The sequence below is a fragment of the Coptis chinensis genome, chromosome 3, assembly GCF_015680905.1.
Source record: "Coptis chinensis isolate HL-2020 chromosome 3, ASM1568090v1, whole genome shotgun sequence".
Classification (NCBI taxonomy): domain Eukaryota; kingdom Viridiplantae; phylum Streptophyta; class Magnoliopsida; order Ranunculales; family Ranunculaceae; genus Coptis; species Coptis chinensis.
The window spans coordinates 4,692,133-4,711,842 of NC_141458.1; the positions used below are offsets into that span (position 1 = coordinate 4,692,133).

Sequence of the window (19,710 nt, forward strand, 5' to 3'; positions counted from 1 at the left end):
TCAAGTGACCATGCATTGACTTTGTCAAGAGTCAAGGCTGTGTACTGAAATTAATAAAAAAAATCTTCCCGCTCCACATTTCATAAAAACAAAAAAAAATTGGCGGATAAAAAAAAATTAGGGTTTATAAATCACCACCACCTTCAAAAAAAAAAAAAAAATAATTAGGGTTTATCAAATAAAAAAAAAAAATGTCAAATGAAAACGAAGATGTTAAATTCACCCAATCATCAATTAAACTCCCAACACTAAACATTTACTCCCCCACCACCACACTCCCCTTTTGTTCCCAAACCCTAACTTCAAATCTCCTAAAAACACGCCAATCATTTACTAATTTCATATCATCAATAACAAAACGTGTCAAAACTAACAACTCATCATTACTTTGTTCATCTACACTTGCATTAGCTAATAAACAAGATGAGTCATCGTTGGCGTTGTTAAATAATAATAATAATAATAATCAGAATAATCAGAATGAGTCTGAAAGGGTTTTGATTAGTGAAGTTTTGATAAGGAATAAAGATGGAGAGGAACTTGAGAGGAAAGATTTAGAAGCTGAGGCTTCTATGGCTTTGAAAGCTTGTAGGCCTAATTCGGCACTTACGGTTTGCGAAGTTCAAGAAGATGTTCATAGGATTATGGCACGTGGGTACTTTTGTTCTTGTATGCCTGTTGCTGTTGATACCCGTGATGGTATTCGACTCGTGTTTCAGGTATAATAATGTATTACTTGAATGTAATGTAATGTCATTGTTAGATGTATAACGTGTTTGGTTGTGGTATACTGGTACAAGGTAGAACCAAACCAAGACTTTCAAGGGTTGGTATGCGAAGGAGCTAATGTTCTTCCATCAAAGTTTTTGGAAGATGCATTCCGTGATGGACATGGTATGCCCCCTGCCCCTCTTCCATAATGTCTTGCTGTGCATCAAGGATGTTTTGATTTTAACGTTTGATGCCAGTTGTGCAGGAAAAATTGTCAATATCCGGCGCTTAAATGAGGTTGTACATTCGATTGATGGATGGTATAGAGAGCGTGGACTATTTGGTTTAGTATGTACTTCCTTTGATATGCTATATGCATTTTTAAATGTTGGGTTCGGTTCCTTACCATGCAACCTTCTTGTTGACCAATCTTTCCTTTGGTAATTGTCTTTGCAGGTTTCAGATCTTGAAATACTTTCAGGTGGAATTATTAGGCTGCAAGTTTCAGAAGCTGAGGTCAACAATATCACCATACGTTTCCTTGATAAGCGGACGTAAGAATTTTGCTTTTCATTTACTGATTACACTCGAAACAAAACCTGAGAGCTGTAATACATATTCAATGGTTTTTCAGCGGTGAGCCAACTACTGGGAAAACAAAGCCAGAAACTATTCTTCGGCAACTTACTACCAAGAAAGGACAGGTTTGTCATATAAACTTTTAAGACTTTGAAAATAATTATATTCCTGAATCCTGATGAAGTAGATGAAGAAATAAATTTGTTTTAGCCTGTCTACATGTTTTATGTTTCTTCCAAGTGTGTCTTTCCCAACCTTGTTTCCTACTTTGAAAGTTGAATGAACTTTCCTCATTTTTCAGTAACATCTTTTGAAACACTCAAGTGAGACTGCATTCTTGCTGGAAAGAATGGACGAGTATCTCACTCACAATAGAGTGGGGATACTTGTAAACATATTTGAGATGGATATTACCTAGGGTTGCATATATAATTGGTCCAAACGAAATGAATAGTGATCAGAGAGTCATACATTCTACTCATGCAGTCATGCTTGGTAACAGAGCCTAGGCCCTATAGACAGACAGCTTTTCCATTTTTGGACGGACAATGCAATATTTGAAGCTAGCAGGAGTCCTGAGATAATATTGACATTTGGAGGAGTTCATTTCTAATATAGAAGTTGACAACAGGCAACAACGATTGATCATATGAGACTATGTCAGGAGTTTTTTTCTTTTTTGGGTCACAAGACGAAGCCTATGGTGCTTTTGTCCAGGTAAACAGATCAAATAGGCAGCAAGGGTGCTTCAGGCTGTAAGGACTGAACTTTTGGGAACAAGGAAAGCACATTGGTGTAGGAAGTAAGATGATAAATGGCTTGGTAAGTTGACTAGTATGTAAATAAATATGGAAACTTTCTTCTTTAGGTGCTAAGGGAGTTAATTAACAAGACAGTAAACAGAGACAAAACTCATGAAGGATGATTGAGGGTAGAGATAGGCTGCTCTGAGAACAGTTCTTCCAAATGATGAGTTGGTTGAGGGAGATAGTCTAAACAAATATTTAGGAACCAATATTGTAGTAACAGAGGACAAGTCTTCTTCAATTTTCCTGCATTAAAATTTCTGGATGTCATCAGAAAAACCAGTAATTTCCTTTATTATTTGGCTCTTTATGTTGAAAACGCTCCATGCGAAGTGTACTGTACTATTGTGTTATTTGTGTATTCCCATTGTTTGAGATCTCAATTACAAATTTTCATTTTTATTTAACATAATATGTTATCAAGTGGGTTAAAACTTAAAACATTAGCAAACATAACATTAGTAAGGGTTTCTTATAACATCTACTTATGTAGGTCTACAGTTTGCTTCAAGGAAAAAGAGATGTTGAGACTGTGTTGACAATGGGAATTATGGAAGATGTTAGCATTATTCCTCAGCCAGCAGGAGGTAAATCCGGTGTCTTAATCTTGTTATTTGTCGTCACAAATGGACTTGTTTATTTTCTTTAAGTCTTATCTGTACATTCTAAGTCAGACATTTCTATAATCTTTTCTCTTGATAAATAAATCAGACACTTCCATAAGACAAAGAAGATATAATAAAATGTAACCATCAAATTTTCAAGCTTTATGAAAAGATTTGATAAATCCAGTGGGAAGACATTTCAATTGTTGTCCAACCAATCTGGCTTTTTAGAAACTCATATTCTAACTGTTAAACTCGTAGTCCATGGACTCCGCTGACCATTTTAATTGATAGTTCTTTTCTTGTTGCCTTATAAGGTCACCATCGTCAAGTCATCTTATATATCCTACATATGTTTCTAAAACTGTACCCTGGGATGTTTATTCATACATGGATCCTAGTGCAGTATAAAGAGCTGGTGCTTTACTTTGAATCTTTTTCTCCTTGAGCAACCTTCCTCATGAGAGATAGGTTTATAAATAAGAATAATGGAATAATAAAAAGTACAAAATTGAAATTGCTCCTGAATGCTGCTATGGACTCAAATTTCAGCTCTCGAGTCTCCTATGATTTTGGGTGAAGGGAGAACTGAGATTTATGCAGGATTATCATTAAGAGAAGTCTTACTTTTGAAAACAAGAAACTGTGTATTTTGAATATTAACTGTTAAAAGAAGACATTCATATATAATAGGGATGCACTTATGTAGGCTAATGTACTGGGGATTTATGTATTTTAATTTCAGATTCTTGTTGCAACATGCAGATACTGGAAAGGTTGATTTGATAATGAATGTTGTTGAGCGTGTTAGTGGTGGCTTCTCCGCTGGTGGTGGAATTTCAAGTGGGTGAGTTTTGTTATAGAGGGTAGTTGTGCTAAGTTATCTTACTGACTTTTACCTTCTATTTAACTCAATGTTTTTTCCAATATCCCCTTCATATAGGTGCATAACGTTTCCTTTGTTCTACTTTTGATTTGCAGGATAACTAGTGGTCCATTATCAGGACTAGTTGGAAGGTAACTGTTTGCTCTTTAGTTATTAACTAATTTGCATGAAGCTATCATATTCTTATGCTTTAAGCATACTGCAATCCGCCAAAAGATGAGGCCTACATATGAAAAATTAAAATAATTTCATTCCGTGGTTAGATGATTTCTAGCCTACTGTGGTCCTGTCACTCACTGGAACCTGTTATTTGTTTGACTTGTCTCTTGTAATAGTAACAGTGTAAATATGTGATTTTTTTTTTTGCTGGAACCACTTCCAAGTTCTTTGTTTGATCTGATTATTCGCTTCTACTTTGGTTTAACTTGTCTTTCTTTGACTTGTGTTTGCAGCTTTGCATACTCTCACAGAAATGTTTTTGGGAGAAACCAAAAGCTAAATGTTTCATGGGAAAGGGGGCAAATTGACTCTATTTTCCGCATCAATTATACAGATCCCTGGATTGAAGGAGATGATAAGCGCACATCTAGATCAATCATGGTCCAGGTTGGTAAAGATATTCTAATTTTGTTCATTTTTCATCAATAGAAAGTTGTCTAACTAGTACCTTTTGTTTATAGAATTCAAGAACCCCGGGAACTCTTGTTCATGGTAATCAACCTGATAGTAGTAACGTGACCATAGGTAGGATAACAGCTGGTATTGAATTCAGTCGACCGATAAGGCCAAACTGGAGTGGAACAGCTGGGATTATTTATCAGGTATTTCATTGATTCTTCAGTATTAAGTATTAACTGTGGTACCTGTTTTAGGCTTTTAGAATCTAAATAGTAGGGGTATCTGGAAGATGTGTTTGACATGATTTGTCATATATCACAGTATTCATGTATAGGAAGGATTATAAAAGTTGCCTTGCCCTGGCTTGGCACTGGTTCCTGGATCCATGACCAACCTTTGGGTTTCAGTCCCACTTTGTATCCTATTACCTTCACGCAGCATACATTGATATTTAGACTGTCGTTGTTTGAAATAACTTGACAATTGAAAAAAAAAAGAACAATGAATAACTCTTATTCTGTTATCTGCATCCTTGTAATGGTAATGTATTACTATATGTTTTTGGTTTTTCTGATATTATTTAACTCTTCTAGCATGAATATACCTTTTTTGTATTGTAAGTGTAGGTGGGAAGATAGTCATATTCATGTACAGTACTAAACACCTTTTAGATGTCTTAGTTTATTTGGATATATGTTTGAATTGATGTATGCATGTTGATAATGTGATTTTCGTGCTGTGTATCAATTTGTCATTACATTTCTTGTATGCTTTGCAATTTGCATGAACTTTTAAATTTTTAATGACATGAGATAGTAAGTTTTGTTCAAAATCTGGATGAATGGTGGGATACCTGTTCAGGAATTTTGTCTTTAGACGGGAGTCGTTGATGAGCACGGGCTAGTATGCTCTTTTGTTATGTACTCTATTTTTTCTACATTTTCTATTCCCACTGTTGTAGGGTAGGATATCTCATCCTACACAACCCTAATGTTCTCTCTTGGTAATTTGTAAAATGTCTCTACTTTACCAATTGAAAAAGAAAAGAATACATAATAATATCAGAATTTGACGGACATGTCAGTGTGCTAATCACTTAGCAAGAGTTTATATATTATCACAATATTGTGGCAGTGTTGCTTATACACTTTTCAATATATGTTTTAAATTGAAACTTCTCAGCGTGCTGGTGCTCGTGATGAAAGAGGGAATCCTCTTAGAAAGGATTATTACAGCAGCCCACTTACTGCTAGGTATGCGTGCCAAACCTTGCTTGTTTATACCTCTAGTCTAAAATTCATCTGAATGATTTATTATGCTGGATAGCTTGTTATAGCTGTCATTATAATATCTGATCTCTTATTTTAAATTTGTTCCTGATCCAGTGGTAATACACATGATGACATGCTACTCGCCAAACTTGAAAGCGTCTACACTGATTCTGGTGACCATGGGTCTTCAATGGTAACTTATTTTTCTTAAACTTCAAGTTGCTGGCATTTGTTTGAATATATAACATATAGCATCAGTGGGATTCTACCATCATCTCACTGGACACTTTGTTATTGCAGTTAGTGTTCAACATGGAACAGGGTCTTCCTGTTATGGCCGAGTGGTTAAGTTTCAACCGAGTTAATGCTCGTGCTAGGAAGGGTGTGGAACTTGGTCCTGCTCGCTTTCTTTTGAGGTATGATTTCCTTCTGTTTGGGTTAACATGACAGCTTTTGAAGAAAGTAAGCATTTCATAGATAGGGCCGTAAATGTTACTTATATTGTTTTTCTTGCCGCGTAGTTTATCTGGTGGTCATGTTTTGGGAAGTTTCTCTCCCCATGAAGCATTTGCTATTGGTGGAACTAACAGTGTCAGAGGTTATGAGGAAGGTGCTGTTGGCTCTGGTCGATCGTATGTGGTTGGTAGTGGAGAAGTGTCTTTTCCAATGGTATGTACTTAGCATAGAGTTCCTGCTCTTTCATGTCATTTAGTTTGCTGTACGTGATTCACCTGTTTTCATGCAAATGCTGTTTATCTTTAACGAGTTAGATTTAAAACTGGTTGCTGATGGATATACTACATACAAATTTTCCACAAACTAGAAATAAAGAAGCTATTGCTAATTATTGGTGAAGCACAGGATTTTGGTCACCTGTGAGGCTGGCTGGGATGTTACATCACCTCACAGTCTCAAGGATTGGGGCATCGATATGCCCGTCAAGAAATCACTAGCTTTGTGAATGGGGATAAGAGGAAGGGTTACTTGCGCAAGTTAGGATCGCTTGGTTTTGTTGTGTGGAACTAAATAGTGGGATTTTTATAACGCTGGACCATGGATTGAGATCTTATCACCAAATAAAGGTGTTGCAATGGTTTTCCACCATGGTTGAACCAGCGTATAGTGGTTTCAATTGCTATAACTTTACAGTTGATTCAGAGCCTACTGTCTTGTTTCTTGGGTTGTTGTCACAATTGGTACTGTGCAAAGGAAGGCTTCCTTGTTATAGGTGGGATGGCAAATGGGGTCTCAACCTAGCTGGTTGTTGTCATTGCCATGTTGATGCCTAAAGACCTTCTCTTTTATTTCAATTAATGACAGCATGGGGTGATCTGCAGCACCTATTAACTTAAGTTTAGCCCTATTTATGAAGTGGAAGTCATCTGTTTGTCGAATACAGTTTGAGAAGCATACATATAGGGTATCTCTGTCTTGATCATCCGACATCGAAACATTTTTTGAAACCTTCACTGTTGCTAACATTATGAGGTGGTTGTCATGGTTACCATGTTGATGCCTAAATACCTCTTTTATTTCAATTAATGACAGCAAGAGATGATGTGCAGTAGCTATTAACTTATGTTTTGACTTATTTCTGAAGTGGTAGTCATCTGTTTGTCGAACAGAGTTTAAGAAGCATACATTTAGGCTATCTCTGTCTTGATCATCCGACATCAAAACATTTTTTTAAACCTTTAATGTTGGTATCATTATGTGCTGTCTTTCAATTCTCAATAGCTCTTTTGCATCTCCCATGCAGTTTGGGCCTGTAGAAGGAGCATTATTTGCTGACTATGGAAGTGATCTTGGATCAGGGCCAATGGTGCCTGGTATGTTTCTTGTACTTTATTTTCATTTCACGGGGTTTTATTTAGAATAAGCCAATAATAATAAAAAGTTAGGTGAACAGAATCAGAATAACATACCACCCTGAAGCTAATATTTGTTAGACGATATACCATCTGATGGTAAAATTGCCAATTGGTGCTTGTTTGTGTCACAAGTTTGAATTTGAAAATAAGTATGCTCATATATAATAGTGAAAAAGTGTAGATAGACGTATAAGTTCAAGATCCTTATAATCGAGTAATGTCTCCTTATTTGGGGATATCTGATATAATTCAGTGTAAATGTGTGATGCATCCTTTGACTCCAAAGATCATACCATTGAGTGTAATCCCTCCTTCAGGTAGTAGGGCTGTTAAGCCCTCATTTCTGGAAAGTCACTAGTTATAAATGGTCTTGTTGCTTGGTAGACCTTTGCCTCCTGCAGTCCTGCTGCATGCAAGGACTTCGTTTCACACAGGTGGAGCGTATATGAAGCACGTATTTTAATACTTTCTGAAGTGGGATTTCAAAAATGTTTGCAGCAGCCTTCAAATGCTTCCTACTAATGGTTGTATGAATATTAGGTGATCCTGCCGGAGCAAGATTAAAACCGGGAAGTGGCTATGGATATGGGTTTGGTATCCGTGTGGACTCACCTTTGGGGCCTTTACGTCTGGAGTATGCTTTTAACGACAGACATGCAAGGAGGTTTCATTTTGGTGTTGGCCATCGAAACTAAAAGTGGTTACTCTTTTGTTTACCCTGTACAGTGGTCTGGTCTTCTATTTATTATTTTGTTTATGCCATCTTTTTATGAAACATTTGTTCGTCCTGTTTTTTTCACTAGCATCATGCACATGCGATGCACGTGTTCACATTATAGGCTTATCACATTGGCGAGAAATTCAAGAGCTTTAGGTATTATGGGAAAAAGATGGCTTAGCATTATCACAGGGAAACACCTATGTTGTGACTGAATTATTGAGCAGGACGGTTCTTACCTTCAGCACAATGACAAATATCATTATTGTGAACAGACCATTTGATATTTTTCTTTTACATTTCTTTTACATGAACAGCTAGTTTTTATACAACAATTGTTGACCTATTAAGTAGCAGCACACCTAAAATGGTGCAAATCCTGAGAAACCTCCAATAAATCTGTATGTATTGATGATTTTGTAGATGTAAGCAACTCATTCACTTTTAATTGCTCCTGTTTGCATCTAAATAACATTAGTTAGACCATAATAAATAAAACCATACATGAAGTTCATGTAAATAGTACTTTAAGAATCAATATTTCATATAAGTGGGTCCGAAACTGCCTCACATAAGGCCCTTTATGCCATCTTTCTCACCAACCATAATGCAGTGATAATTATCAAAGAGTAGTAACTTCCTCTCAACTTTCTAAGAGCAGCAATATCTTACCTCATAACAAAAGGGAATTGATGTTGGAAGTCACAGACACACTAAAACAAATTTGTTGTGAACCAGACAGGTGGCGGCGTAATTGACTTGGAACCACATTGGAAAAATCTTTCAATAACATCATTCGTCAAATCATATACTCCCAACTCATTCATCAAACAGGATACTAAATTCTTGCCAAGTGCAGCGTTCTTTGCAGCTTGCTAAGTCTGAAGTGGAAAGCAAGAATAAATCATTATAAGCCACAAACATTGCATAAACCCATATCGTGAAAAGCAAGAATAAATCATTATAAGCCATAAACATTGCATAAACATTGCTAGTCTGAAGTGGAAAGCAAGAATAAATCTTTACCTATATCGTGAAAATAGCCTCTGTTTATATGGTTAACCTCCACCCATATAAACCCCAATATCCCATACATAAACACCAATACTACTGGGAAGTTTGGTAAGAAGATCAATATTTACTTTAGAAAAAGGGAGATAATTCATAAGCATAGTAAACATGAGTATAGTGTTTTAATGAATAAATTCCTATGTCACACACATGAGTATAGTAGTGTTATGTTCTTCTGTATCGATCTCGGTGCTATGTCACAGTGCTTCCCATGTTTTCCCTATGCAAAAAGAGTTGACACACATGGCTTCTATTGAAATTAATTATTCTCAAAGACAAAAACACACTTGGGTCGCAGAGTATTGACATATGCCATGTACCATTTCAGTTTTAACACAGGAGCAAGGGCATATTCATGTTTATATGGACACTCACAATGTGGTGACTGGCGATCTCTTTGATCATCTGACTTGTCAATCATAATTATACCAGTTCGACCTTAACTGCGATGTACCTGGTTAATGATCGATGAGCGCCTTTAAATTCAACTATTTGTTTATTGTTCATGCAGGAAGATCTTTAGAAAATTGATGTTAACATGTTCTTCCTTGATCATATACATTCACATTTCAGTTAGTAACATCTATTATTAGTGAATGGAGTAACAGCAGTAGAAAAAAATATGAGAAAAAAAATAGAAAAATCAAAGTAGAATTAATAAATCGAAGCTTCATTGTCAAGAGGATATTATGCCTGGATCACCATCTAAGGCCCCTAATAATCGACACTGTCGCCATGAACAACAATACAATCCATGATCTTTGAAACAATGTCTTTTGATTGATTGAGAACCCTAATACTCTTGTTCAACTTTTCACGCCTTGACGCCAGAGAAGGTGATTCTTCAAGCAACCTTTCAATGCTTCCACTGTGATTAGATCCATCATCTCATTTATAATTTCCGTCTCCATTTCTTTGTTAACCAAATTTTGTACATTGAGAAGGTGAAATTATCAAAATCCTTTTCAAAACAATCTTCCAGTAGGCAGTTATTCTCATTCTCATGTCAAAAGCTTGCTCTACAATCAATGGATACCCTTTCAGATGCCCAATCCCAACCTCTCCATATCCATTTATATCAAATTCGTTGCCATATCCTAACGATAGTTTCCTGACAGCAGTAATGAAGTTATCTTGTTGTGCCATCAGTAAATTCCAACTTGACAGGTACTCTGGATCGCAAGTATAGTCTGCAAGTATAGTAATATCGTCAGCAGATAAAAACAGTATCTCGTTCTATCTTTCAGCAATGACTTACAAAGTTCCGATCACCAGCCTTTTGAGTTGGGAATTCACGCACGACTGCACGAGGTACGTAACAATTGAGTTAGGATCTCACATTCTCACCTTCCGCTTCAGATGTATAAGTACATAATTTTCTTTTCCACATGTATATAATTGACACGGATACCGGGATGCGTAACAATTGAGCGTGCACTAAGACTAGTTAATAAAAAGTGGTAGCGCGTCTACCCTGGCCGAGTGCGTGCGTGTGTGTAACACTGACCAACTCAGGATCACTTAAAGTAGGCTCCTCTCAGCCACGTGATCTATCGCGTCTTTCCAACAACAAAAAAATGAACTCCTTTACCAGTTACTTCGCCGCCGATAGCAGCTGTTGCTTTCTCTGGGATCATTGCAGTTGAGTTGTAGTAAGAAGAAAAAATGGTGATGATATTAATTTGATCCACAGAAGTCAGAACACCCGGATTGACTCAGACGTTTTCAAAGGAATCTGACTTCGTTTTCTATACGTACCAAGACTTCTAATCCATTAATGGCAATTTTATAATCATTTGTTTTAAAGTTTACAAATCAAAAAAAAAAAGGATATGAGAATACCTCTCATGTTCCTGATCTTGATCCTCATCGGAAAACATATGAAATCATACAATGCCCAAGATAATTTTGTCTTTAATGGATTCTTAGAGTCCGCGGGAGGAGCATCAGTGGGAACAAGCAGCCCTGTCACACTGACCAACTCAGAATTTTTTAAAGTAGGCCATGTCTTCTACTCATTTCCTCTTAGTTTCAAGAACTCAACGAACGCTAGCGTTAACTCCTTCTCTACCACCTTCATATTCAAGATTGGCTCGCGAAATCCCGAACTTGCTGGTCATGGAATCGCCTTTGCTGTCTCTCCTACCAAAAATATTCCTTATGGTTCATCTGCTCAATATCTAGGCCTTTTCAATCGTTCCAATGATGGAGATCCAGCAAATCATATTGTTGCGATTGAGTTTGATGTCTTCGAAAATCAGGTATTCAGTGATATTAATGGCAACCATGTCGGAATAGACATCAATGGATTAGTATCCAACATATCCATTTCTGCAGGTTATTTCAGTGATGACGATGGCAAGTTTAGAGCGATAAATCTTAAAAGTGGAGATCCAATACTAGTCTGGGTTGAATACAATGGAACTGAGAAGCAGCTCAATGTTACGCTTTCTCCTGTAAATGTCCCTAAACCGAGCCGCTCCTTGTTGTCTGCAGCACTTGATCTTTCACCAATCATCTTGGAAACGATGTATGTGGGCTTCTCATCCTCCACTGGCCGGTTAACTGCATCTCAAAGCATTCTGGGATGGAGCTTTATGATGAATGGGAAAGCTCAACCACTTGATCTATCGCGACTATCCAACAAAATAGTAAGAAAAAAGATGAACTTTCTATTAGTTACTTTGTTGCCGATAGCAGCTTTTATATTCTTAGCTGGGATCGTTGTATTTGTAGTAAGAAGAAAAAAGAGATTTGAAGAAGTGAGTGAAGATTGGGAAGTGCCGTATGGACCTCAGAGGTTTGCTTATAAAGATTTGTATGTTGCAACCAAGGGATTCGCAGCGAAAGAACTTTTAGGAAAAGGAGGTTTCGGTCAAGTATTTGGTGGAGTATTGCCTAGATCAAAAATCCAAGTTGCAGTGAAGAAAGTCACCCATGACTCAAGTCAAGGGATGAGAGAGTTTGTGGCAGAGATAGCCACCATTGGCAAGCTTCAACATCGGAATATAGTGCGACTTCTTGGTTATTGCCGACGTAAGGGAGAGCTTTTGTTGGTATACGATTTCATGCCCAATGGTAGTCTCGACAAATTCCTGTTCGATCAATCTAAGCCTATACTTAAGTGGACAAAAAGATATAAGATCATCAAAGACATAAGTTTGGCCCTCTTTTACTTGCATCAACAATGGCTACAAGTGGTTATCCATAGAGATGTAAAGGCTAGCAATATACTACTAGATGGTGAAATGAATGCAAAGTTAGGGGACTTCGGCCTTGCTAAATTATGTGCTCATGGAGCTGATCCTCAAACTTCTCGCCCTGCAGGTACTCTTGGTTATATTGCACCAGAACTTGCTAGAACTGGCAAAGCAAGTACACATACTGATGTGTTTGCATTTGGAGCATTTCTACTCGAAATGGCTTGTGGTAGAAGGCCTGTGGAGCCACGGGCTTCCCCAATGGACATAATGTTAGTGGATTTGGTTACACAGTGTTGGAGGAGAGGAACTATTTTGGAGAGTGTTGATCCTAGACTAGGGGATGGCTACGTGGTGGAGGAAATGGAATTGGTATTGAAGCTTGGTCTCCTTTGCTCACAATCAGTTGCATCAGCTAGGCCAAGCATGTCATCTGTTGTCCAATATTTGGGTGGTGAAGCTCGGTTGCCTGATGGTTTGAATGCTGACTGTCTAGCGTTGGGATTCAATGAAGGATACATTGAGGTTCACGTTTCACACGAATCTACGCCCACCATAAAATTTACAGAATCATTTCATTCTATTGGCCGTTAGCATATGCTGTTATCTGTTTAGCAAGCTTATGCTGTCTGTGTACTTGGTTTTATTTTTGGATTTCGTTTATGCCATTGTTTCTACAGATACTATTCAACCAGTATAAGGTACAATACTGCAATCCATGCGGGATCAAGCTCAAGCACCAACATATAGCTGACATCCACAGTGGTGATATAACCAGCCGATCCATCTTTTAAGCCAATATATATTCTATTCGAATCCATGAGCCGAAGGGGCCCTTCAACAGTTTAAGGGAAAAAAAATCTCCCTCTATCACTCAGTCCTTGTTCTGCATCTTAGTGTTCCTGCCATCTATAGATGTAACTAAGTAAATTTACTGTCTTCTGTCCAGGTAAAATTTATTTCTTTCAGTTGTAGATCTCTATTGGGCTTTGGACTTGTTAATTTCTCCAATTTTCATTTGCCTATTAAAAACATATACTGCACATGGGTAGACAGTTATCTGAAGGAATCGTGGATGAAATTGGAACACGGATATAATTGATATTGAAGATTGTGTTACATTTCGTGCTGTTTGCAGGTCATGGTCATCATGTGTTACGGCTGGAAACAAGAGTACGCTCAGCACATGGTTAATACTACCCGAGAAAGTGAATAATAACATTAACATTAACAATTTTAGAAAGTTGCCCGAGAGTCAAGGAACAAGGTGTTTCGGATCTCCTTCTGGTTTGTTTTTACATTAAGACTTGATCTTAAAACCCACATTTTAAATCCATTAGCTCGTGTGCAAATCCCCCTTCCGCCGCAGTCCACATTTAAAGACCAGTATAAATTTCATGTTGAGCCTAGTGAGCTTCGCGAGATATTTGTATCCAAATTTGCTGTCTCATCATCTTGGATAGTTGGATGTATGATTGTGTAGTTAAGCTCATTTTTCTCAGTACAATAAATTGGCCTTCAGTAGTCTTGGAGATGAAGCTTGGACAACCGTAAAGATCATACTGCACCCTTTGGATGGCTATTTACAGTTGGTCTTGATCTCTATATTCATCTTTTACATCCATTAAATAGAGTTCGAGTCTCCTTTCCACCCCATCAATCAGCATTCCATGCCAAAATGACTATCATATATACTGAGCCTAGCTAATCACATGCGCGAGATAGTGGTGTATATCAAACTTCATTATGTCATCAAATACTCCTCATTCTGAAAATGTTTGTGTAGGTACGGTTATTTCAACATTAACATTTGCGTTAGCCCGCCGTCCGGGAGACAAAGTTCGGACTGCCATGGATAGTCCAAGTCAAGTACATGACAACACTATATTTTTTAAAAGGACAATTTTCCTAGGGGATACTAAGGATCTGCGACAATAATGCGCCTTCTGCAAATTTTATAGAAATGTTCATTTATCAGTTACTGAAGTTATAGGCTTCAATATCCAACACTTCTTTACTTAAACGAATTTTAATAACGGTTCTGTAAGGTACTATTCCTGTCTTAAGGGGGTTCAGCATTTTCATACTTATATCCGTCTTTTAAACTCTTGATTTTTCAGGAGGGTGGTCTAGACTCTAGAGTAACTTGTTTACATCCCCGTCTACATCAGATGTGAAGATCACGATTATTTCAGTTTTTGGTTGTGATAATGGAACATATCCTGCTAAGATGCGAGTGTTCATCAACAGAGACTCAGAGAGAGAGAATTGACTATTCAGATGCTCAAAGCATGCAACCTGTTCAGGATGGCGAGTAGTTGGCAGACAATAAGAGTATCAAACATAAGGTATTCTGAATTCCCAGGTGTGGGCAATCTCACTTTGCATTTCCCTGATAACTTTGGTGCTGACACAACTCAGATACTCTACATTGGCTTGAAGGGTGAAGCGACCCAGACACCCAGTTAAAAAGGCGCGGGATGTTTGTTGCAACTATCGTTTATGAAGTTATGACTAATTGATTTCATCATCATAAGACTCAAAGTGAATACGGTGGCGGCCTTTCGCGTGTGGGGTAAGGATTATCCGTAACTGGTTCTCTATTGTTCTTTCTCGATGCGCCATCTTTCTGTGACATGACTTTACCGCATAGACATTTAACATTGCTTTTGTATCTAATCCTAAAAGTTTTACATGGATAGTGCTTCTAGTTATGTAGGTTCTGGTCGATACCATATCCTGGTTCATTTATTTTGGATCAGTAAAACTCCAAAACATATATACATACACTCCTTATATGGGATCGACTTACGACTTCAAACAGAAACAAGCGTGCACGAGGAAGCAAATGATAAATGAATATAAGGAAATACATGGTCTTCAAATGATTTCTCTATCATACAATATTTTCTTCGAAAGGTCTAGGTGTGGCTAGGAAAGTAACTTGGTCATCACCAGCTAAGATGACAAACTTACTCTCCATATTTATTCTCTGTTGATAAGCCAGCTGCTGCCTTTGGTTTCTAGTATCTGATTGCATCTCTAGGCCTTCATTTGGGTTTTGTTCACTTTCTGGTTGTGTTCTCTTCAACAATCTCGATATGGCATAGCAAAGTATTCGCAGCCCGATTAGAATCCCGATAACCATCAGGATTGATATAATGTATGATTTAGTGGAGTGTCCATGTTTGCACACTAAGAAAACTCCCAAGCATACCATTTTTTAACATCAATAGACGAGCTTGATTTAACAAAGAACAAACAAACCAAAAGGAAAAAAATCAATGCTGGTTATGTACTGTACTATTGCAACAATTGCTACCTTCCTTCACGATTGAGAGGAACAACTTTCATAACAAGTTTGGTATAAACTTGTGTTAGTAAAGTCTAGATTCTAGAGGCTAGTAGAGTAGGGGTGGAACTTGGGTCAGGTTACCCCAAGCCCAATGGATTAAAATCCGACTTTTGTTGGTCCTGAGCTAACATTTGAGATCTATGGTCTGGGCTTGGTCTTGTAAAATTAAAGTCCGACCCAGTTTAGGTTGGGCTCGGGTTAAAATATCAAATAATTGAAAAGCCCAAGCCCATGTGCATATATGTACATATCTTCCATTAATTCTTTCTATTTTGGTCAAAAATAAGGTTGGGAATATCCACTTTAGAGAGAACAATGGAATCAATCGGGTTAGTTTCACTGTCAAATAATTAAATCCCTTTGATTTTGTTATAACATTGCAATTTCTGTATTATTTACCTCCTAATTTTTAAAAAAAAAAAAAAAATAAGCTTAACCAACCCGAATTGGACTTAGGTTGATATATTTTGGTCGAAATAGGGGTTTGGGCTAAAAATTTAATGAACGAGTAGGACTTGGTCCCGGATTCGGATGAAGCATTTGAAACTCAGATTAGACTCGAATTAGGCCTCAACCCGACCCAACCCACCCAAGTTCCACCCCTAGGCCAATGAGATATGGCATGAACATTTTTTCAGTAAAGAAAATGTTTTAGGTTTCACATTCAATTCCACTTGACCACTTGAAAACTAAGCGTGAGATTTGTTGTCATATATAAGGACAGTCTATCTAGGTAATTTGAAGATGCTATAGCTAGAAAGGGTTACAAACTATCTTGGTGTGGCAGAGCTAGCCAAATGCATTGTCCATCGGTTCTAACAATTCGTAAATTTGTGGCACATGTTTTGTTAGTCATCTGAGCCAAATGAGTTCTAAAATTTTGTCTTTTTTTGTGGGACAAATAATTGATCTTTTCCATTTTTCAGTTCTAAGTTCTAAAAGCATATCTAATGGAAGGTGTAAAATGACACCTCCACATATGTTCCACCTAGGTGCCATTAGGATTTTACAACTCCAATTGTAAATTATTGTATAACCCATAAATATTCACTCTCTATTGTTTCAAATGGAAAAGTGTAAAAAAGTTTAATTTTAAACTCGGATGGCACTTGAAGTGACGTCATTCTTTAAATTAAAGAGGCGCCACTTCAAGTGTCGTCCGAGTTTAAAATTTTCAAATCATGAGTTTAGAAATAGATAGGGACGACACTTCAAGTGACGTCTGAACATTTTTTCTGCTTAGACGTGTGTTCAAGTGTCGCCCGGGCTATTTATCAACTGATAGCGAGATGGGAAATTCTCCACCCCCTCTATCAACTAGTCTATACGGTTTAGAACCCTCATTGGATAGAGTTTTTTTGACATTTGGGGTGTAAACTTTCCACTCTATACGGTTTACACCCCCATTGGAAATGCTCTAACTTCTAACTCTTTGTTGGGGCAAAGCAAAATAATTAAGAAAAGAGGGCCTTAAGAAAAAGTTAAGCAAAATAATTAAGAAAAGTCGAGCAAATGTAATTCACGTGCATAATTGCTAGTGGGGATAGCATCCTGATATAAACAGATCGATCTGTTAGTAATATAGAACAGTCTGATACCACACCGTTGGATTTGTTAGAGATATACAGTCTAATGGGGGCCACTACATCGAAAAAACGTAAGGGACAGACCATGTCATCCTCTTGTTGACTAAATAAACGCATTAACTATATAAAAACAAACAAAAAACGGAAATAATAAGAACAAATTAATCACTCCATTAAACAGTTGCCTTTTCCAATCACTACTATACACTAAATCTAAAAAGAATTAAAAAAAGAAAAAACATGCTACTTCTCCAATCACTCTCATCCAGTTTTTTGTAGTTTCTATCTTTAATTTTACTTGTATTTTTGTGAATCTGAGCATCAAAAAAACTTAATATGAGATAAGTGTATTTTTGTATTTTAGTTATTATTACTTATTTTTTTTTTTTATCTTTTCATCATTAATGGAACTTTTTTAGTTATTATTACTCATTTATTTTTTTATCTTTTCATCATTAATGGAACTTTAAGTGAAAGCAAACCAGAACTAAAAATGCTTAATCATTAATTATTTGATGTTCTGAAAAACTTCATTAAAATTTCAGTAGTTATACGAGAGAAGTTGGTGGCCTCCACTATAGTGGATATCTCTAGTAGATCTAACGGTGTTCTTTCAGATTGTTCTATATTACTAATATATCGATCTGTTTATATAAGGACTCGTGGGGATAATGGCAGAGGCGTGTACTATGGGATTATAGTCGAGAGTAAAGACACGGACACAGAGTCAAGACGCGGACAACTAGAATCCCACCTTTCACCTGAGTTATGGTATTTGTACAATGGGTTCTTGTCCTCCAGTCATCCTGACTAGAACCTAGGTTATTCCGAAAAATACTCATTCTTGCCAAAAAAAAAAAAACTCTTAGCAAAGTCTTTGCTCATTATCAGCTTACAGGTTGATGCTACTTGCTACCTATCTTGCACTAAGCATGAGTTCATCACATTGCATACTCTCTGAAATCAGAACCAGAACAAAACAATTTCTTTTTTCTAAACAATAGCACATTGTGAACACACTGTGCCCGTTGACTCTAATGAATCTTTTTTTAATATCATTTCCAAATCTCCGATCCAATTATTTTTTGGATGGTAATTTTTTTTTCCGAATTCTAAAAGTTTGGAAAATTGGAAAATTTTCATAAATTTCAGAATCGGCAAAATTCAAAAGTAATTATGGAATTTGAATTATATAATCGGATTCTCTTTTAGAGAGAACCATTTTTATCCAATTAATATATTCATTTAGCAATCATTTTAAAATGTATTAATTCAGTAAGCAACTTAGACCTTTTAACATGTTCATTCAGTAAAAAAAAAAATTCATGTTAATGCATTAATTTTATAAATAGGAAGATGGGAGACGTACTAAAATGCCAATATTGATATCTTTGAAGGTGTGAGAGAGGCAAGGCTTTACTTCTCTAGGGTTTTTATTTAGTTTGTAAACTATATATAGTTTTAATTTAGTAACTATATGAAATAGACTAGAATTTAACCCGTGGCTACGCCACTCAAGTCATTATGGGTGAATTTGGCAAAATAAAATCGTGTCAATTTATTATTTTAACCCCAATTTTATTGGGGAAAAATCAAGAGTGTTTCCACTATTATTTTACATTTAAATTGAACTTTTGTGCATCATACATACTCAATTTCACACGGCAATATGCTCATAAAAATAATGCACCCACAAGTGCTTCAAATCCCATGAGTAAATATGCTTTATGCCAACAAAATTTGAATAGTTGTTAAGTCCCTTTAAAGAATTAGAAAAATAAATAAAAAGTCAATAGCAAACTCCTATAATCCAAGGTATATATTGCTATCAATAATAACCTAAAGCTCAAGGGTTATACAAACACTGTTGGAGCACTATTAGGCTCTTAGTGAGAACTTGTCGCACATGTGTATACTTAGAGTGAACATTGAAGCACACCCTATCCGCGTCGTTAAGCAAACAAATGTAATTTTCGCCAATGACAATCTTCTTGAGAGAAATTTTATGGGTCTTTTGGCTTACTTGTTTTTAATCTTGCTAAATACATAGCGAGATTAGCTTATTCATGAGCACATAATTATTATCATCAATAGTTCTGCAGATAGTCCTGCGGTAGAACATACTTAGATCAAACAACTAAGGTCCCAAATTGATATCAAATGTTTCCTGCTAAAGGACATGTTTGCAAGTCTGCAATCCAATGGATTGCCAAGCGAAGTGTCAACACCAACAACAAAAGCAATAACTAATATGAATTGCTGAAGTAACAAAAAGTTCTCAAGTTTTCTTGATTTTCTCAACATCAAAAGTTCGAATACAATAACTAAATGAATTCAATGCATCTAATTAATCACGTCCATTACACAATTACTACAAAAATGCATAAGAGATCATATGTAAGATGCACTACAAATTATGTCATTATATTGAAC

At 36.6% G+C, this 19,710-nt stretch overlaps 2 protein-coding genes and 1 long non-coding RNA gene across 4 annotated transcripts; all 3 read left to right on the forward strand.

Annotated features, from left to right (window-relative positions):
- Window positions 1–87: 87 nt before the first annotated feature.
- OEP80 (outer envelope protein of 80 kDa) lies at window positions 88–8,144 on the forward strand. Its single transcript, XM_086600135.1, has 16 exons — window positions 88–719; window positions 801–894; window positions 977–1,059; window positions 1,168–1,265; window positions 1,346–1,415; window positions 2,590–2,683; window positions 3,467–3,548; window positions 3,683–3,718; window positions 4,040–4,193; window positions 4,268–4,408; window positions 5,388–5,458; window positions 5,591–5,669; window positions 5,777–5,892; window positions 5,998–6,145; window positions 7,236–7,305; window positions 7,888–8,144. Exons 1-16 carry the CDS (start codon window positions 192–194, stop codon window positions 8,040–8,042), a joined length of 2,019 nt encoding a protein of 672 aa, XP_086456261.1. The 5' UTR covers window positions 88–191; the 3' UTR covers window positions 8,043–8,144.
- A 2,192-nt stretch (window positions 8,145–10,336) lies between these two features.
- LOC147507432 (uncharacterized) lies at window positions 10,337–15,226 on the forward strand. Its single transcript, XR_015217664.1, has 3 exons — window positions 10,337–10,447; window positions 13,017–14,384; window positions 14,457–15,226. It is a non-coding gene; the product is annotated as an uncharacterized LOC147507432 (long non-coding RNA).
- LOC147507433 (L-type lectin-domain containing receptor kinase V.9-like) lies at window positions 10,906–13,030 on the forward strand. 2 transcript variants are annotated; one of them, XM_086600138.1, is made up of 2 exons: window positions 10,933–11,332; window positions 11,474–13,030. In XM_086600138.1, the coding sequence occupies exons 1-2, from the start codon at window positions 10,969–10,971 to the stop codon at window positions 12,928–12,930; spliced, it is 1,821 nt and encodes a 606-aa protein (XP_086456264.1). In that variant the 5' UTR covers window positions 10,933–10,968; the 3' UTR covers window positions 12,931–13,030. The 2 variants fall into 2 exon arrangements, with proteins under 2 accessions (XP_086456263.1, XP_086456264.1); XM_086600137.1 differs by having other exon boundaries at window positions 10,906–13,030.
- Window positions 15,227–19,710: the final 4,484 nt, after the last annotated feature.

Excerpts from the sequence above, each read along its gene's own strand:
- OEP80 (XM_086600135.1), top strand. The coding sequence starts at position 192 with ATGTCAAATGAAAACGAAGATGTTAAATTCACCCAATCATCAATTAAA. Across the intron at positions 1,060-1,167 it reads AGCGTGGACTATTTGGTTTA|GTTTCAGATCTTGAAATACT; the intron begins GTATGTACTTCC and ends TTGTCTTTGCAG. Across the intron at positions 5,670-5,776 it reads GTGACCATGGGTCTTCAATG|TTAGTGTTCAACATGGAACA; the intron begins GTAACTTATTTT and ends TTGTTATTGCAG.
- LOC147507433 (XM_086600137.1), top strand. The coding sequence starts at position 10,969 with ATGAGAATACCTCTCATGTTCCTGATCTTGATCCTCATCGGAAAACAT.